This window comes from Parambassis ranga, chromosome 18 (assembly GCF_900634625.1).
Source record: "Parambassis ranga chromosome 18, fParRan2.1, whole genome shotgun sequence".
NCBI classification, from domain to species: domain Eukaryota; kingdom Metazoa; phylum Chordata; class Actinopteri; family Ambassidae; genus Parambassis; species Parambassis ranga.
This window is the reverse complement of record NC_041038.1, coordinates 13,492,372-13,511,744: the sequence shown is the minus strand read 5'-3', so window position 1 is coordinate 13,511,744 and position 19,373 is coordinate 13,492,372. Positions and strand designations below refer to the sequence as shown.

General features: G+C 45.1%; 1 protein-coding gene across 5 annotated transcripts in view; it reads right to left on the bottom strand.

Annotated features, from left to right (window-relative positions):
* Positions 1-19,373, bottom strand: part of LOC114450987 (dedicator of cytokinesis protein 3-like) — a 127,755-nt gene that overhangs the window by 64,422 nt on the left and 43,960 nt on the right. For all 5 annotated transcript variants that reach the window (XM_028429476.1, XM_028429481.1, XM_028429478.1 and 2 more), the window contains exons 3-4: positions 9,174-9,257; positions 2,679-2,719 (exon numbers count right to left, since the gene is read on the bottom strand). In XM_028429476.1, coding sequence (XP_028285277.1) covers positions 2,679-2,719; positions 9,174-9,257 — 125 coding nt within the window. The remainder of the gene's footprint in view (positions 1-2,678; positions 2,720-9,173; positions 9,258-19,373) is intronic.

The following is a 19,373-nucleotide window of genomic DNA, read 5'->3' as shown; positions in this document are numbered from 1 at the left end:
AACAACAGGGATCTTAGTCATGTGAGTTCCTGTGAGATCCACCCACAGAGGTCCTGAACACATAAAACTCAGATTCCCTAGCAGAACAGTAGAAGATCTGAAGAAGCCACTCGGGGGAGTCCAGCTGCCTCGATTGAAACTCTTGGACAACACTGTCTACCACCAAGGGTTTTTTGATTCTTGCGTTTTGACTGTAACCCCTGTGTACAAGGGTCCAGAGTCTGAGTAACAGCATTAGAAAAGCAGCTCTGTTCTTCCATTTATCAGATGCTGCCGAGCAGCATCCAGCTGGAACTGGAATCATTCATCAAGTAGCCATACCACACAGACAAGACCGGTCTGCCAGGTTTCCATGGATAAAACACAATACAATGCATCATCAGGTAGCTGACATCAGCTGTCACACTTTACTGACAAACATCAGAGTTATGTCACAGAAGATTTAAAAAAATCTACCTAACAGCATTTCTCACAGTTTTGTTCACAATGACTCCACATAAATATGAAGCCTCCTCCCATGATGCTCTGCCACACTGCACACAAGATAACCAGGAGTGTCTCTGAATGTTCGTATCATCATTAAACCGCAGCAGATGCTGTCTTCATGTCGTTACCTCTCCTATGTGAACACACAGAAACAAACACTGCAGTCCACACACTGTACAGGGGGACCCACAGAGCAAGGAGGAGCGAAGCCGAGTAAAACACACGGCTGGTGCAGACCCAGACAAAGGAGGCTCTTCTATAAAAGAAGCCTGTTAGCCTGTGATCCAGACATGGAGAGTGAGAGTCATATGCAGCACACGGCCTGCACGGCTGCCACAATAAACCTGTTTATAATGACACTGCTGAACTCTTCACACCTCAAAATCCACTGCAGTACCTGAAGTCACTTCTACCTGTGCACCACCTGTGCTGCAGCTACGGTGGTGTTTAAACACAATCAGTTTGTTCCAGCAGGTTATACAAACATCACTGAGCTGAGGAGGAAACATCAGACATGAGGAGATGGGAGTCCTCTGTCATCACAGGAACGTAAGAGAAGTCCTGGGAAATCCCACATACGCTCATCTCAGCCACGCATCTACACACAACACTAAGACTCACTTCCACATCATCTATTTGTTTTGGGAATAAATAGATGATTGATTAAATGTGTTTAGGACAATCTGTCTGAGGTTTCAGTGCAGACCTCTCCTTCCATTTCTAGGATAATGGCAAAAGTCTTCGGAAGTGTTTTGGTGAACTGTTCCAGAACGTACTTAGAAATGTTTTGGACCAGGCCCTTGAGCAGCATGGTTACTTGACCTTTGGTTCCATAGGTTAACCTGAAATCAGGGAGGACCTTTGTTACACCCCAAGAAAGGATCCTACAATGTTTTTGAGCATTTTCGTGGTAACGTCGGTGAGTTTGTCTGCACGGAATCTGGCTGCTGTGTGTTGTTCGACGATGGAACGTTGATGCATCCGGTAGTGAGTACTTACTGTAGCTCTTACTGTAGTCTGCCAACCTTATGTAAAGTAACCTTACTAAGTAAAGTTTGTTCAAAATATGTGCATACAGCCATCACCTGGCCAGCAGATTCCTGTTTATGCGCAGTAATCCCTGACCTCACCCTAGATTGCAGACATACCATTGCTTTTCACACTCCTCACTGAAACCAGAAGGAAGTGTTGATCTCCTCTCGTCTGTCTCTTAGATTGGGTTACATTTTGCCCATAGACTCTGGTCAGCTAACTGTGCTCAGAGTGAGCATTGCTCCTTTTGTCCAGGTTCCATTTTGTTTGCAGGTAAATCTGCTCCAACCAGCGCCGCTATGTAAAAGACAGCAACCACAGAAGTGTGGCCATTGAGAGCAAACAGCGACAGCAAAACACACATGCATATCTTTGAATGTTTTTTTTTATGTTTTTCCAATAACATGGTTCCAAGAATAGAAGCAGGAGTCTGCTGGTAACTGGCCGGTCAATCAGTCTTGTACTTTGGTCCCTATAAAAATACCTAGAGGCAATATAAACTCAATGATCCCCATCTTTCCTTTGAGTGATGCCAGAGATTGAATGTCTCGACTTCTTAAGTGAAATTCGTCAACATCAGTATCAAGCAGCAGTTCTGAGAAAAATACAGATGTGAAAGGCAGAGAACCCACCGGTCTAACTCACTGTGCATCATATTTCTGAAGCCGATACAGGATGAAGAGTGGATAAAAAGAGACGTGTTAAAAACTGCTGCTATCTTCTTAGAACACCTGACAGGAATTCATGTGTATTCTTTGCTCCATTTTAAGAAGTGTGAGCGCTCTGTCAAGTGAAGCTACAGGGCATGTGTGTTTCTGTTACTCTGCTTGTTGTTATCACCGTCACTGCAGTGAACAGAGACTCTGAACAAAGACGTCACCACGGGCTGGTTCGCTCTGACGGATCAGAGGTGAATAAAAAGTGTGTTCGTAATCACAAGTTTCTGCTTGGAGCTGTTTCCACAGAGGTGGAATGATAATGATGTTGTGTTGCACACACACAACTCAACATGTAACAGAAGCAAACACACAAATACAGAGTAAATCAAGTCACTATGGGGATGGAAGGTTTAAGAGACAATAAAATAAATAAATATCACCAAGAACACAATACATGGAGACGAGGATGTGTGACGCTGCGGAGCTGTCAGGTTTTCTTACCTTGATGTTTGGCTTCCTCGTGGAGAATCCTCTGTACCATCCTGAAAGGAAAACACACACACACACACATCAGTGACTCAGACGGACCAACAAACACACAGACTCAGTGAGGAGTTAAAAACAGCTGTGAGTCAGCGGTGTGAGTGGAAACACAAACCACTGAGGCTTTTCTAACAAAGATGTCTGATTATAAACATCTCACCTTAAAGAAACACAGATCAATGCAGTGTATGACGTAGAGTAATCCTACTACCAGGCAATCGATCTCATCTCATCTCATCTCATCTCATCTCATCTCATCTCATCTCATCTCATCTCATCTCATCTCATCTCATCTTCCAGTACAATGGGAACTGTTCCAGACAGCAGCACGGCTGTGCCATGGGATCACCTGTGTCTCCAGCCTCTACATGGAGGAAGTGGAGAGAAGAGACCTGAGGTCCTTTCCTGGAACCACCCCCACCCACTGGTTCAGATATGTGGATGACACTTGGGTCAAAATCAAGACGCATGAGGTGGAGTGGTTCACAGAACACATCAACGCAGTGGACAACAACAGTCAGAACTGATGAAGCTGATGGAGGAGCAGAGAGACGTCTTCAACAAAACTCTGATGCCTTGCTTCAATCGTCTCTACAAACATGACCTGGGTGACTGAGACTCTTCATCACAATCAATCAATACTTATTAGCCACAGACACTGATGGTCTAAGGACTTCTAAGAGAGCGATGAAAAATAAAGTTTGATCAAAGCTATAAAGTAACTGAGAAGTGAGTCTTGGTTCCAGACAACAGATGATTGTGGTGATTTCTGTTCAGAACTCAGAAGTTAGCTGTGTGATGTAGCATCTTTCACCTTGGCTTGTTTCTTTTTTAGAGCTCCATCTCTTCTTCTGAGTGCAGCTTTGTTTGGTGCCTCTTACATTTTTCCACCTGTAGCGTCAATGTGCTGCTAATGAACGTGGCCTGCTCTGTTGCTCGACTTATTTTAATCAACAGTCCAGAGCCTGCTACTGTCAACACAGACACCACATCTTTTGGCGAGGACGTGAATGCAGTCATCCAAACAATAGCTTTAAGGTCTTTGGCAAAATGAAACATACACACAGTAGCTGTTGGAAATGCTCACAGTGTTTCCATCAGACACTCCAGGTTGTTTCTCATTCACCCCAATGAGCTGTGTGGAGCTGCATCTCACATCTCTCTTTTCTTTGTTCAAAACTCAAAGTCAGTTCTCTTTCATGTGAATGAGACGTAGTGACATGCAGGGAACTGGACCACACTGGTCTGGTTTCACACTGCTGCTCAGTGCACGTGTGTGTGTGTGAGTGATGGCCTCCTTTCGTCCTCTGTCTCAGAAAGCACAGTTCTTTCCACATGGACGGACATTCATCAGAGGCCTCTGTGGTGCACAAAGCTGTCACCAAAGTTGACTTAACTTGAAGTAAAACCTTGGCAGCTGAAAATGACTTGTATCCAGGGACTAAGTGTGTACAAGAGACGCACTGGGACATCCTCTCAGACAGATTTGTCTCCACTGGAGTGGAAATACAAACGATTGTGTCTCTGGCTGAAGGAAATGTGAGGGTTGGGAGACGTCTGTAGGTGAAGCAAAAGAGACTTTATTTATTGAACAAGCTAACATGTAACGTGTTCTAAACACATGTGTGCAGTGCAGTAGACTGGTTCACTCAGTAGTAGCAGGTGTGCATCACGGGTTGTGTGATGGTTAACATGCCCTGAAACTGTGTCTGAGTTCGGATCTGTAGCTGTATCTGACAGGCATCAGTAGGTCCACGGGCATGTTGGCGACTGTGATGATGTCAGACTGTCACAAAGCAGTGCACATGACGACACAGACACACTTTCACAAACAACTAAATGAAATGTCAGTCCTCATCTCTCAGGTACTGTGTTTTCTAGTAGGGATGTCCCGATCAGGGTTTTTTGCCCTCGAGTCCGAGTCATTTGATTTTGAGTATCTGCCGATACTGAGTCCCGATCCGATACTCATCCGATACATCATTTGCAAAACTAATACAAAACTCTGTGTGTGTGTCCAGAGAGCTTCGCACTGGCTGTTCATCGCAGCCGCATCAACCGCCCATTTCTACCAGTGCACAACGCATTGCTGCAGACTATAAATACTTCAGCCATCCCAAACTAGGAAATTTCACACAAACAGATCCACCCAAGTCTCGAACCCAGGACCTCTCACACCCAAACCGACTCCTGCGCAGCATTATGCTGGATTAATCCCCGAAAACACGTTAACTTTGACAGGCCTAATAAATACATATCTGAGTCCTGATCGGGAGGTAACATCCGATTCCCATTGAGTCTGAAATCACGTAATCAGGCCCGACCTGCTATATTAGCATGCCCCACACGCACTTCATGCTAACAACACACACAGTTTGTCAAATGTTACCACAACATTCCTCATCTAGAACAGAAATAAACTTCCCTTTGTAAAGCCAACCTCTGAAAGATAATGGCTACATGCTGTCATACAGTTTAAGATTCTGAGGTGTCACCGCATCAACATTCAGTCTCTAACTGCAGACTTCTGTCACATAAAGTCTGATTCATCCACTCCTCCACTTCAGTCTCACAGGTGAAACCTTTATTTTGAGAATTATGCAGATAACCCTTGTAGCTGCTGAGATTCATTCATGCTGTTCTGACACCAGCTCGCACACAGCGGACGCTCCGCATCTAACTTTCATCTTATCTCTGTGAAGCATCATGAGCTCCATTTCACAGTCTTCCTCCATAATCTGATTTGAATATGGAGATGGAGGCTTAATTGGCTGGTTAATTAATAACCAATCAAGACTCATTTATCACCCTCGTTAAGATGGCTGTGTTTACTCCCTCGCCTCTCATCTATATGGTAATCAGACTGGGGCAGGACCAGTAGTGTCTGGGCCTGTTGGTACGGGTTGAAATGAGGACTGTGTGTGTGTAGCTGAATAAGAGATGAGAAAACTTTGCATGCAGGGCTGTGTGCATGTATGAATATTACATAATAAGAGCAGAGAGGACGGAGCAGGTGTTGGCATGTTGTCCTCCTGCACAGTGAGCACACAGGTGCATACATGTGCCTCGTTTGTCCGCTGTCACAGAGTAATCATCCTCCGCCTCCTGCGGCCAACCTGCTCACAAAGTGCTTATTAGAATAATCATTTGCACCGTTATCAAAATAATTCACAATAATAATCACTCTAAATCATTTCTAGGGGCAGAACTGAAGGAGCCACTGTTGTTGAGTTAATGCAGGTTCAGGCTGAACTCATTAGAGAACACAGCACTACACAATGGATGCAGGTTTCCATCGAGAGCTCTAATCAGCCAGATAGAAGTCTTAAATGATGCTTCATATCCCTGCAGAGCACACCTCCAGCTCCTTCATGAGAGAGGAGCTGCTTGCTGGTGCAGTAATAGCCCCCAAGAGGCACTTTTCATTGTAATTTCTGTTATGAAAGTGATTTAATAGAAGTGCGAGCTGCAGCTGAGCCACTCGTCTATACTCACTGTGAACACACAGTTTATGCAACACAGGTAACACAAGCAGCACGTCAGGTTGACAAATACAGAATGTTTAGGAGTCTGCTGCACCGTTGTCATCAGAGTTTAGCAGTTTAGTAGTTAGCATGTCTGTAGAGGAGATTGTTGCCGTATTTGTGAGGAAAACATGAGCATGAAGACACTTTGAGTCAAACCAGAAGAGACTATGAATCAACAGCTGCTTCTGGCTGCTGTGATACCTGAAACAGCTTCCTCAGGATGCTGACTGGTCTGGATCATCTGTCGTCAGGCTGTCTGTGTGTCGTGCTGTTAAATGTTGAACTGTTATTTCCTGACAGTCTGCTCTCAGCCTGCAGCTTTCTACAGATGTTGTGTTACGGCTGAGAGCTCAGCTGTGGTAGCAGCCACTTCAGTAACAGAAGAGTCACAATCTCAAACTTTAAATTGCTGCTACGCCCCTAATGGAGGTCTATTGCTGTCTCGAGTGTTATGACTGTAATCTAGAGTGGAACTCGGAGGATCGGATTCCAGCAGTCTGGACACCATTTCCCACATCACTGCTGTAATATCCGTTCAGCCTCTGTCTGTGGGGAACAACCTTCCGTGCAACTTTAATGAAGACTTTCCAAGCATCTCAAAAGTAATGATGACACACTCACAGACACACACACACAGCTGCATTGCATGCTGAAATAATGGCAGAAGCCAGGGGGGGATCTTGGACAAAAGTCTGGCCCTGGTTTGCCCTGATAATGGTGTGTTACAGGCAGCGCTGCGATGCCAGCCTCTGCCACGGGGCAGATGAATGTCCCTCGCTGGCAGGATAGCATTTCATAACCACAGCAAATTAGATGCTGACTGGATGCCATGGAATGAGCTCAGCCTTGAATATGTGCCTGGATGGTCGATATGTGCAAACAGGATGGAATGTATAGGAGAGGAGCTCAGGGAGGGAAACAAAGACGACTGCAGGGAGGCAGAGAGGGGGATTGTGGGAGATGAGGAGGTGCAAATCCATGTCATACACCTCCTCCCTCTCTCTTCTTGGTGGGCATCCTCCTGCTGGGTTAAAGAAAGGCCCAATCAGCTGCTGGCACAGGGTCGATGCTAGCGTCCTGCCCAGCTGTGGCTAGTGGAGCACACAAAGACATTTCCAGCTCCAGCTGCTAATTTCTGTGAGTCAGACCAGGAATAACAATGGGAGAAACACTGGCTAATAACCTGGGCTCTGGTCCAGGCCTCTGCTCACCTGTTACACAACATACACCTCTGTGACAACAGTATTAGTGGAAGCTCTTCTATCTGGTGGGAAAACTGGACCATGATGCACTGGGGCAAACAGCAGGCAACAAATGCTGCTGCTCCAACTACTGCAACTAAAAGGTAGAGTAGTGTAAAGTGTCTTTACAGTTAATAAGGAGCAAAAACAAAGATAACATTTGTACTGCGGAGCCGGTTTACACGAGTCTCTACAACTCCCTGACTACAACCAGTAACTGAGTGAGCCTCTCGGGGGACTGGGGAAATGTCTTCAGAAAAAGTTTCCTTCATCATCAGAACAGCCGACAGCATGTTCAGAGGAGACAAAGAAATTCCAACTAGAATGTGTTTGAACAGACAGAAGATCCTCAGCAGTCTGAAGACAAATGTCTGAATTCATGTATTCATTTATAATAACATGTCTTTGAATCATCAGTGAAATGTAAGGTATGGAATAACTAGAGAAAATGAACTCCACTGAACCCCTTATATTAAAATGTGTTCAACAGTCAAACTACACTCAGCTGTTGCCTAGCAACACTGGTCTAAGTTTTTTATTTGCACATTGAGATAAAAAAATGATTGATCTAGCCTGTATATGTCTCTGTACACTGTGTGTATGTATCATCCAGTTCTCCACCTCCTGAGGAGACTCAGGTCCTTTGGAGTACAGGGACCACTCCTGAGGACTTTTTATGACTCTGTGGAGGCACCTGCCATCTTCTATGGAGTGGTCTGCTGGAGCAGCAGCACCTCGGCAGCAGACAGGAAGAGACTGAACAGACGAAGGCCAGCTCTGTGCTGGGGAGCCCACTTGATCCTGTGGAGGAGGTGGGGGATCGGAGGATGCTGGAAAAGCTATCCTCCCTGATGGAGAACACCACCCACCCCATGCACAGCACTGTCACAGCACTGAGCCGGTCCTTCAGTGACAGGCTGCTCCATCCACGCTGTGTGAAGGAGCCGGTCCTTCAGTGACAGGCTGCTCCATCCACGCTGTGTGAAGGAGCCGGTCCTTCAGTGACAGGCTGCTCCATCCACGCTGTGTGAAGGAGCCGGTCCTTCAGTGACAGGCTGCTCCATCCACGCTGTGTGAAGGAGCCGGTCCTTCCTACCTGCTGCCGTCAGACTGTACAATCAGGCCTGCTACATATATATACATATATATATGTATATATATATATATATGTATATATATATATATATATATACATCCACTCCCAGCTAAAGCCACACTACCTCCTGTATAAGAACTTGGTCCTGCAGTGCAATAACTTTCTTTTTACAGCTCTTATGTATATACTGTAACCTGTCATCTTTACCATACAGATCATAATGTGCAATAACAGTTCAGCACTGAACTCACTTTGTTCTGTTAATTAATCAATCATTCATTTTTCTTCTTAGGTGTGCTGTTGCTGCTGTAACACTGTGAACTTCCCCTAATAAAGGATGATCTTATCTTCTTTAAAATAAATTTTTTAATTTTTTTAAATTATTTATAATCTATGGAGAGATCCAGAGATGCAGTCTAAATATTTGTACTAATACTAAAATAAAAAATGCATATTTTTTTTTGTATTTTGACTGATTTATTTATAGACATGTTCATTGCTGGTGGTTCTAGTGTTAACGATGTTCCATTTGAACAAGGACCAAGGATGTCATCAGTCATAAACCCCACCCTACCTGATCAAGTCTTACCTTCACATTTCTCCAGAATCTGGACCGTCTCTCCCAACTCCAGAGCCAAACCCTGAGTGATGGAGCCGCGGAAGCTGCAGATAACTGTAAAGACAGAAGAGGACAGATGAGGAGGCTGGAACTCACATCCAAACATCAGAAAACAGCTCAACCACATTTCTTCAGATATATTCTCTCGATGTTGTCTTAGGGTGAGGGTTAGAGTGAGGTAAGCATCGGTGGCTGAATGAACATGTTCGCACACCAGGCGGTGCTGATGTTAATATTCCTCATGACTGCACCGCTGCTCCCAGGAAACAACAGACCCAGTGCTGCAGCCGCTGTGAGCCACGTGCCGGACTGAAGCGTTCACCTGAGGACAGCTGGCTTCAGTCTGACACTTCCTATAAACACACTCTGACCACAACCACACCATGCTGCATTAAAGTGAACAAAGTGAAAACAGCTTTGACGCCATGCCTTTGCTATATTAAAGCAGCAAACACGACTTTGTATTTGTTGCATCAGCGTTTACATTTAAAGACAAAGCAGTGCTTTCTACTGATCTGTGTTGGGGACCTGACTCAGACCCTCTGAGAATCTGACGGCTCTGTCTTTGTCTGTTTAACTGTCTCTTTGTGCTTAAAGAGAAGAAGAATGTCTGGAGGTCGCAGCAATGTTTTTTTCTCGTGCAGTCTGTGATGAATTCACTTCGCAGACAAAGCCGACTTTATGATCAAGACGTGGTCACGCTGCTCGTGGCCTGGAGACAGTGACAGTCTCTATATTTAGGGCCTGGCTGTTATTACAACTGTTGCTCTGACAGTGTGCAAATCCTGACAAATCCTCTGTTGTTGGTGTTTGCTGTCGCAGCACATGTCACTGTAGGCGCTCGCATTGTCTCTGAAAGTGTGTGTCCAAATGTATCAGACAACAAAATGTCCAATTCTGGACGGCAAATACATGGATTACAAACTAAACAAAGACCACAAAGCACCACCACTGACAGGCCCCCCTGTAAACTACACTGTCTCAGCTCGATGCACTTTTACTTAACAAGATTTTACATTTTTAAACCCACTCCTAATGAGAAACCCCTGTTTGTCTTTGACCTCCAGAGAACAAACATTAGAAACTTAAGGTTGCTCCAAACTCCAGGAGAACAGTGAAATCTGTTTGTGTTCCTGAGGTGGCACGCACAAGAACACACACACATGCACACACTCACACACACACACTCTCTCACACACACACACACACACACACACACACACACACACACACCGAGAACACAGTGACGTCATTCTCTTCTCAGAGCGTCGAGAGCAGCACAAGTTCCTCTGTTCTGGTGGAGCATGGAACAAGCTTAACTTTTACAGTTGTGAAGTATCTAATCTTTGAAACTGGATATTACAAACTGCCAGAGGAAAAAGATGGACTCACACACAAACACACACCGTACACATATGGCTGAGGAACATGAAGGATGCTGAAGTAAACAAAGGACATCACTGTGAGACTGGTCCACCCAGACCCAAAGACGGTGGTCTTTGTGGCCTCTTGGGTTGGAGGATGTGTTGCTTTTAGAACATTATAACCTGAAGGTAGCACAAGTGAAGGTTGGACTGTTTTGTCTCAGCATCAGTTGATGGTAAATACCACACAGCTGACTGATGGCCGTCTGAGGACACACTGCTCACACCTCAAGGCGACGGAATGGTTTGCATCTGTCTCTGTGTCACTGTCACCATCTGTCTCTGGATCATCAATGCCACTCTCTCTATCTGTCACTGTCACGCTCTCCATCTCCATTATTAGTGCCATTCAGCAAGGGATCGTCACCATTTTGGATTCTGTGACTGACATTATCTCTGCCTCTCTCTCTCCCACTGCATGTCTGTGTCTCTCGTTCATTTGTTGGCGGTGACTTGCTGTCATCACCATCATTGTCACTGGCCTTGTCAGTCTGTCATTTGTCTGATGCGACTGTCGGAGACCCCGCTGTGTTCCGCTCACTCCTCTCTTACCCTGCACAGGGGCCGAATGTACAAAAAGTCTGATTCATCAAAGCCGTGTCCGTGAAATGAGGTCAGACGGAGGCGACCAAAGAGCTGGCATCAAGTTTAACAAAATACTCATCTGACACCTCATAACATGTCTTTGACACCACAAACTCCAATGCAATCCAGCAATGCATGCTGGGAAGTCTGTTTTATTTTGAAACTTTGAAGTGTCTCTAATCGCCAGCAGGGGGCGACTGCAGAGGTCTGAGACCTAAAATTTCAACTGCAATGCAACAGAAAGAACAAACCAAGATGGCGGCCACACGGACCAATGGCTGTGTCTGAAATCAGTCCCTCCCTGCTCCCCACATGGGGAGTTCAGTGCAGAATGGAAAGGACATTTTCAGGACTCTACCTCCGTCATTTTCTGCGGCCGCTAATGATGTCATTGCTGTCGCAAATAAAACATGCTGATCTCTGTAAACAAACTCTGTTGCTAACAATTATAATTTGTGCCGTTATAGCCCAATAAAGGCTTTATGGCAACATTAATAACATGGGGTCATGTTACATCACACAGATCATTACATTTGTGAGACAGGTAACGCAACTTCTGTTCCCGTTCTTCTTGCCGGACGGCGCAATGCATGATGGTATATATCGCTAACTGTAGTGACCATCAGATAAACACTACTCATGATACATTGAGGGATTTCTCACTACAAGATGGCGGAGGATCTATACAGGGCCATGCACAGTGATCAGGGAGTGGTTCTGGACACAGATCAGTGTCAAAGCGACGCACCGTTTACTGATACATACCGTGATGCACGGTTATTGATTGGTACAGCTGACATTGACTTGTTTTGATTTGTTGCCCCAGAACTCGGTGATGTGATGTGATGTCATTCTCAGGAGTCAGACTGTACAGAGGCCCATTAAATAAATGATTCTGCTTCTCTGATTCAGGATCAGGGTCACCAGGAGACGTCATGCATAGAGACAGATCACTTCCTCCTCTGGTCACATGATGGGCCCGAGGATTTTCTGTACATTTACTTTTTTAACTTTGTCAGAGTGAGCTGCTGAGACTCAGACCCACAAATGTCCACTTCATTTCTCTGATGATAAATAAAGCTGTGAACTGTATGAAAACATACAAACATATTTACGTTTGGAAGCAAGTTGTAGTGTTGTTACATATCATCATTCAGTTGACTCTCATTAACCTGATGTGACTCCATCCTCCTCCCACCTGTTGTCCACAGTTTGAAGAAGCATCTATTTTATCTGACCATTAATCAGGTAGAGAGAAAGAGAGCGAGCAGGCAGAAGTCTGCTTTATGAATTATTCTGAGAACAAAGTGAAAACACAATCTGCTTCATGCACTACTTCATCATCACCATCATCATCATCATCATCATCATCATCTTAAAAGCCTGAAATCAAAGCATCCATTATTTAAAAGCCACTCAGATGTTTCTGACCAGAGACAGAGGCTGACGCCATGACAACGGCAGCAGCATGAAGGTCTGCAAACAGCAGGGGCTTCAGGGTACATACTTCTGTTCACAGCACCAGAACAGCATTAGCTATATGTCTTTCAGGTTAAGTTGAACTCCAGCCATAAAAAGCTATGATCATCCTGCAATCACTGAAGGGGTTAATGCTGATTATTTTCATTGTATTTATTTTCATGTGTTCGTGTCACATGTATATCATTTGTGGTTATTAAACTATGTTTTATCAGGTGGAAAAAGAAACCCGGCGTGAAGACACATGCAGGAGGTCAGAGGTTAAAATGACGCACGGTCATGTGACGTGTGAGGGTGTGTCTGAAACAACCTGCACTCACACTCAGGTATTTCTCTCTGAAGACCAAAGCTGAGAGCACTCCAGAGAGGAGACAGATGAGAAGTCAAGGAGGAGCACACACACACAGACACACACACACAGACACACACACAGACACACACACACAGACACACAGACACACACAGACACACACACACACACACACACACAGACACACACACACACACACACACACACACACACACAGACACACACACAGACACACACAGACACACACACACACACACACACAGACACACACACAGACACACACAGACACACACACACACACACAGGGATTAGCATTGCTCTATCCGGCTGGTATTGGCATTTAGTTTATCCAGCGGATTGGGTCAATAGTCTGACAAATGACTCACATCTGTTAAGCCAGTCACACCACTTAGCCTGTGGCCTGTGTGTGAGAGAGAGAGAGAGAGGAAACACGACAGAAAGACATAATAGAAATTGTTGTGTGTGTGGTTACTTTGGCCTGGACAGGATAATTCAATCCACTGTGGAGTGCAGCGTGGAAAGTTTCAATATTTGATTCCTGGCCCAGAATTCCACCAAAACCCAAACTGAAGAGGATGTTTGACACAAATATGTGAATTATTCAAACCAGAGCTTTCCTTTTCTTCAGAACTGCAAAGACTGTGTGTGTGAGAACAGACGTTTAACCAGAGCATCCTGCAGCAGCAGCTACTGTGTAGATCCTCAGGTCTGTTGTATCAAAGTGGAGCCAAACAAAAAGCACGAAAACACATCAACACACCTGCAGCGCTCCGTCAGAAAGCGTGTTCCAAAGTATGTATTATAATCTTTTATTAAATGCAACACTCACCATCGTTTCATGATGCCAGCTCTGCACGGCAGTGTGTGTGTGTGTGTGGGGGGGGGGGGGGGGGCACTGCAGAGAAGGCTGTGTGTAGAAATGTGTGCGTGCTGGACGTTTTTCCAGCAATTAAAGTGAGTCCGCAGGGTCTCAATTAGAGGAACGAGGCAGCTCCCTCGGAGACTTTAAAGCAGAAATCCATGTTTAAAAATATATGATTGGTGGATTTATATGGAGTTCTGTGATGTTTCATATCATATATTAATGTTGATCCAACAATACAGTAACTGTGATGTTAGCTGCAGACAGCTGAGGACTGAGGAGCTGAGGTGACGACTTTATGAACCAACTTCACTAAATCACAAGCACACGGCTGCACATGCAGACCGCTGCACACGCAGCTGGCAGGTGTGAATAAAGTATAAGAACATAAAGTCTGTGACACTGCCGGGGCGAGCAGTGATCCACAGAAAACTTCTACAATACTGAGATGCTAATGTTTAGCTGGAAAACACAGCTGCAGCATAAACCAGCTCTGCTGAGCCTTTACATCGTCTGTCAGCGTGATGCCGTCAACACCACCGTAAAGACACAAAACCCACAAACACATGTGGAGCGGTGGACGGCGGCACTAAGCTCAATCCATACTCTCATCTGTTCTGTCTCACTGTTAAAAATCTGTTTATGGTTGCAGCACCAAACCTACATGGGGTCGACCCAGATGTTCAGACATACTGGTATCAATCAATCAATCAATCAATCAAACTTCATATAGCAGTTTCTGTGCAGGATTGTAAAACCCAAAATGCTCCACAGACAATGATCGATGAGCCAATAATGAGACAAACTATCTGAATGAAGTCCAAATGAAAGAAAAGAAAAGTGAATAATCACAGAAAATGAATTATTGGTACATAAAATATTGTTAATAAGATCAAAACTGGACAGGAAGCTATGCTAAGGTGTAGCTAAAAGTCAAAGCAGAAGTAAACCAAAAATACTTTGTTTCGTTTTAATGGTGGCGTGACATGGAGGGGAAATGTACCGTGGCTCAGCAGGGATGCTGGATGTCCCTCACACTCAGCCGGGCAGTGAACGTCACACAGTGAGGATGTCAACATAGCTAGCAAACCTAGCTTAGCTACTCTGCTATGATGAGCAGCTGTTCCAGAGCATATGACATGCAAAAAGATTAACAAGCAAAGAGGGCATGAAGCCTCTTTAAAGCCTGCTCTCACTGTAGAAGGTCTGGGACTAATAATCAATTATGCATCATATCTGCAGCAAAATGTGGATGACTAAGAAACATATGACACACATTTTGTCAGCAGTTCGTCCATTAACATATAACAGAGAACAAATGGGAATTCCCCAAGTGTGAGCCAGAGCTACGCAGAACCACAGGGAGAGAGAGTGAGTGAGAGAGTGAGCACAACTTTCTGAGGTAAAAGGGTCAAAAACAGAAAGATGCTGCTGCATGAGTGTGTGTGTGAGCATGAGTGTGTGTGTGGGACTAAAGTAGAAGAAGGATGATGGGTTTACTTTACAAGCATGGACAGTAGTTAGTTTGAAACAGACGCTCGTTGTGTGTGTGTGTGTGTGTGTGTGTGTGTGAAAAGATCTCCTTCTAATTAAGACATGCAGCTTGTCATTTTAACATCCTCCTCTGTGCCCACAGGCACAATCTCAAGTGCACTCAGCACTCCAGCAGATGGAGTGTGTGTGAGTGTGCGTGAGTGTGTGTGAGTGTGTTAATGAGTGTATGGGGCTGTGTGTGTGAGTGAGAGAGGGAGACCTTCTCTCTGCGCCCTCCCGTTGCAGCCGCTGCTCCACAGCTGATGAGGAGGATGAGGTCTTGTCAGTGTGACGAGGTGAAAGACTGATCAGTGTGGAAGGGGAGCAGGACAGAGGTGACGCTTCTGTTGTGTATGTTCAGTTATTTATTCATGTGTGTGAGGCAGATTTTCTGTGAGCTTTTAAGCTACACAATGTGAAGGAAGATGAAGCGAGAGACAGAAACACTGAGCAAAGTGCTAGATAAAAAACCTCTCCTAGCATGAGCAGTGCAGCAGGCAGAACTAGGCCAGCTCCACGAACCCACTGTGAGTCTGGGACGGCACAGACAGCACACACCAACCCACATACAGCTTACAGAGATAAACTGCAGCACACAGATGGGAGCAGATCTCAGCGTGCCGTGCTGAGCCTGGAGATCTGCCCCCTGCTATTAATAGGCTAAATGGGAAAAGCACTGCTGCACTTTACCCCAACCGCTCTGCTGGAAATGTCTCCATAAGTGAGGGTGAGGGCGGCTGGCACCGAGCAGCTCCCAGCAGAGGACCCAGGTAATGAACGTGAAGGAGGAGGCTGCTGAAAAGGAGGGGAAGGGTTCCAGTCCAGCTGCACCCATCGTCACCTCTGGAACCGTTTCAGGTTATTTATGTGACGTTTGTTCTGTGCTCCAAGAGAAACACAGATGATAACAGAACACAAACCCATCAGCCCACAGAGGCTTCAGGTGCAGCATGGTTCCCACTCCTGACACTGAATGTTCCAGCAAAGTTTCTGTTGATGAAGATTCTCAGTCATCCAGGTCATAATAACACGTAGAGAAGATTGAAGCGAGGCGTCAGACTTCTGGACTCTACAAGTCCAGGAAAGTTGTATGATGACCATTCACTGAATCGCAGGCGGTCACAGGTTAATGACGTTTGTCAACATGCGAGGAGGAGGAGGTGGATGCGGAGTGACAGGCCGTAGCAGCCGTCACAGTGCTTTAGTCATCCTAAATTTCTGACACCACTAGAATTTTATCTCAGCTTATATGTGGTTGCAAGACGCTGACAGCGGCCGTCGTGGAACCTGCCTCACAGTGCGACGTGAGACCACCGAGTTAGAGCCACGAACAAAGATATCTCCATGACTCTCCGACGACGCTCGTCTTTCATCTGCGACAGCCCAAAATCACGTGGAACTGACGGTCTGACACGGTACCAACACGTCACTAAGGCTGTACGCCTGGACAGTTTAACATGGATGTCTATGAGGAGTAATTCTCAGCCTCTTGTGGTAATCCATGGAATTGCACATTTAAAACCAAACATCTACAAACACAGAAACATTTAAACTGTAAAGTGTCAGTGGTAATTAGTAGATGAGATTTGACTGCATGAAGCTGCCTCACACCCACTCACACTTGGCCTACAGCACGAGTTCTGATGGGAGATTAATCAAGGTACCGCCTTACAGCAAACAGCCATTAACGGTCTTCAGTAAATGAAGTTTAAGGACATCGTTTACCAGGACGTTCAAACTTTTGTGAAGTGATTAGAGGAGGCCTGTGCAGTCAATGTGCTGAGAAATGAGATGATAATGAGGATAAGACCCGTTCTGTAAACACTCAGTGACGGATACTAACGAACCTTCATGGACACTTACACATCTGTATTTTCATCTGATCCTGATCGAACAGAAAACCAGAGAGAAGAGCCAGAATGACCGCACAGAAGTCACATTATTTAACTAGCTACTAACTGAACAGTATTGATGTTGTCAATAAGTAGCTCTATAGGTCACTTGTGTATTCAGAATATTCTACTAATATGTAAATGGTAGGGGTGGTTCACCAAATCCAGGGTTCGGTTCGTATCACGGTTCTGAGGTCTTGGTTTTCGGTTTGGTTCACACTCTTTTTTCTGCTTTTAACACTCTTTTTCTACTTTAACACAAATACCAGATGAGCATAAAATACAGCCTATTTATCCAACATTCAACATGTTTAAGAATCAGCATAACAGAAGCCATTGAAGACCTTTCCTATAGAGCAGAATGATTTCACGTCAGGCTCCAAACGTCACCAGAGAGTCACTAGTTGCTTTTGATAAAAAAAAAAGGTTTGAAAAGCCGCCAAATGTAGCGAGAGAGACGCCAAGTTGCCAACACTCGTCTCCATGCTGTGGTAAACGCCTCCCTGTATTACTTGATGCTCATGTCCAGAACCGAACAGAACATGTGCCCGAGCTGCTGCTCTTCTGAAAAGTAAATAACAGCGAGCCACTGTGATCTACTTTTTATGAAACAAAATAAAGAACCTGTGAATACTTGAGCTTGTATCTAGTTCCAAACGTCAGAGCACACTCACAGACACATCTGGAGCTGTAAGCGGCAGCAGGCCTCAGTTAATGAGTGCTGAGTAGCTCTACTGGAGCAGATGATGGAGCATTACGTTCATTTCCCTGCCCTGGTTTTCCCAGGCAGCGAGGGGAAAGTAACACATGACCTCCTGCTCACATGCCCACCTCTCTTCCCTTGTGGCTAAAGCAGAACTACATTCTGTAAAAGAACAGAAATGAAGCCACGAGCAGCCGCACTCATCTGGCAGTTCATTTACACACCAGCAGTATGTGAAGCCTCACATCTCCACACCGTCCTCCCTCTGTGGAATAAATAACAGTGGACTGTTGATAATGAGGACAGCCATCAGGCCGCAGGTCGTTCCAGGATGAGGTGCGACGCTCAGATCAAACCATCAGTAATTTAAGAACCAGTTCCGGCCCAAATGTCACCGTGATCCCACAGAATCTGCTCCCATTTCACTGTGACATGAACAGACTGCTGCACTGTGAGTGTGGAGGCACCCATCAACAATCACACCCCTGAAAGTTTTAACAATACAGTCTCAAGGTTGAAGGATGATTCAGAGACGAACGTCCATCCATGTCCTTCAGAGCCCTGTGAACACACGCTGCCTCTGTTACTGTTCAATGACATTCTTTCTCAAAACATCCTCAAATTCTTGCTTTTTTTTGCTCTGATCACTGAACTGATCTGTCTCATGTTAACTGAACTGATCTGTCTCATGTTAACTGAACTGATCTGTCTCATGTTAACTGAACTGATCTGTCTCATGTTAACTGAACTGATCTGTCTCATGTTTGCCTTTAGGGCTGAAGAGCAGTTAAACCCAAAGCTCTGCCAACACTCAAACTATGACTGACAGATAAGCACATCTTGTGGCCAATCATCTGCCCTTTTAGCCCATGATGTCACAGTTTCAACGACTCACTTCAGGTTCTGACGACTGAAGTTCAGAGGAAGACTTGACCAGAAAAACAGCAATTATCTAATAAAGAACACATTGGTGTGTGAAAGGTGTGAGTCTGGGGATGTGCGCCTTTATTACAACGTCACAACTCAAAATGATCAGATATAAGTGATCATTACAACCACTGACTTCAATGACTGATTTAAAGACTCATAGTGTTTGACGCATTGATCCGTCTGTATTTCTGTTGAGTTTAGTCAACATGTGTGTGTTTGTGTGTGTGTTTGTGTCTCTGTGTGTGTGTGTGTCTCTGTGCAGCTTTCAGTCTCCTGGTGTGTTTTGGAGCTGTCTTTCTGCATCTACATCTGATTTTTGTCTTTTTTTAAAACCTTGTTTATTTGGTGTTCACTGCGACTTCTTCCCTCACAGGTCACCATGAAACACAGGACACAACAATGACACAACAATGACACACAAACAGACGAAC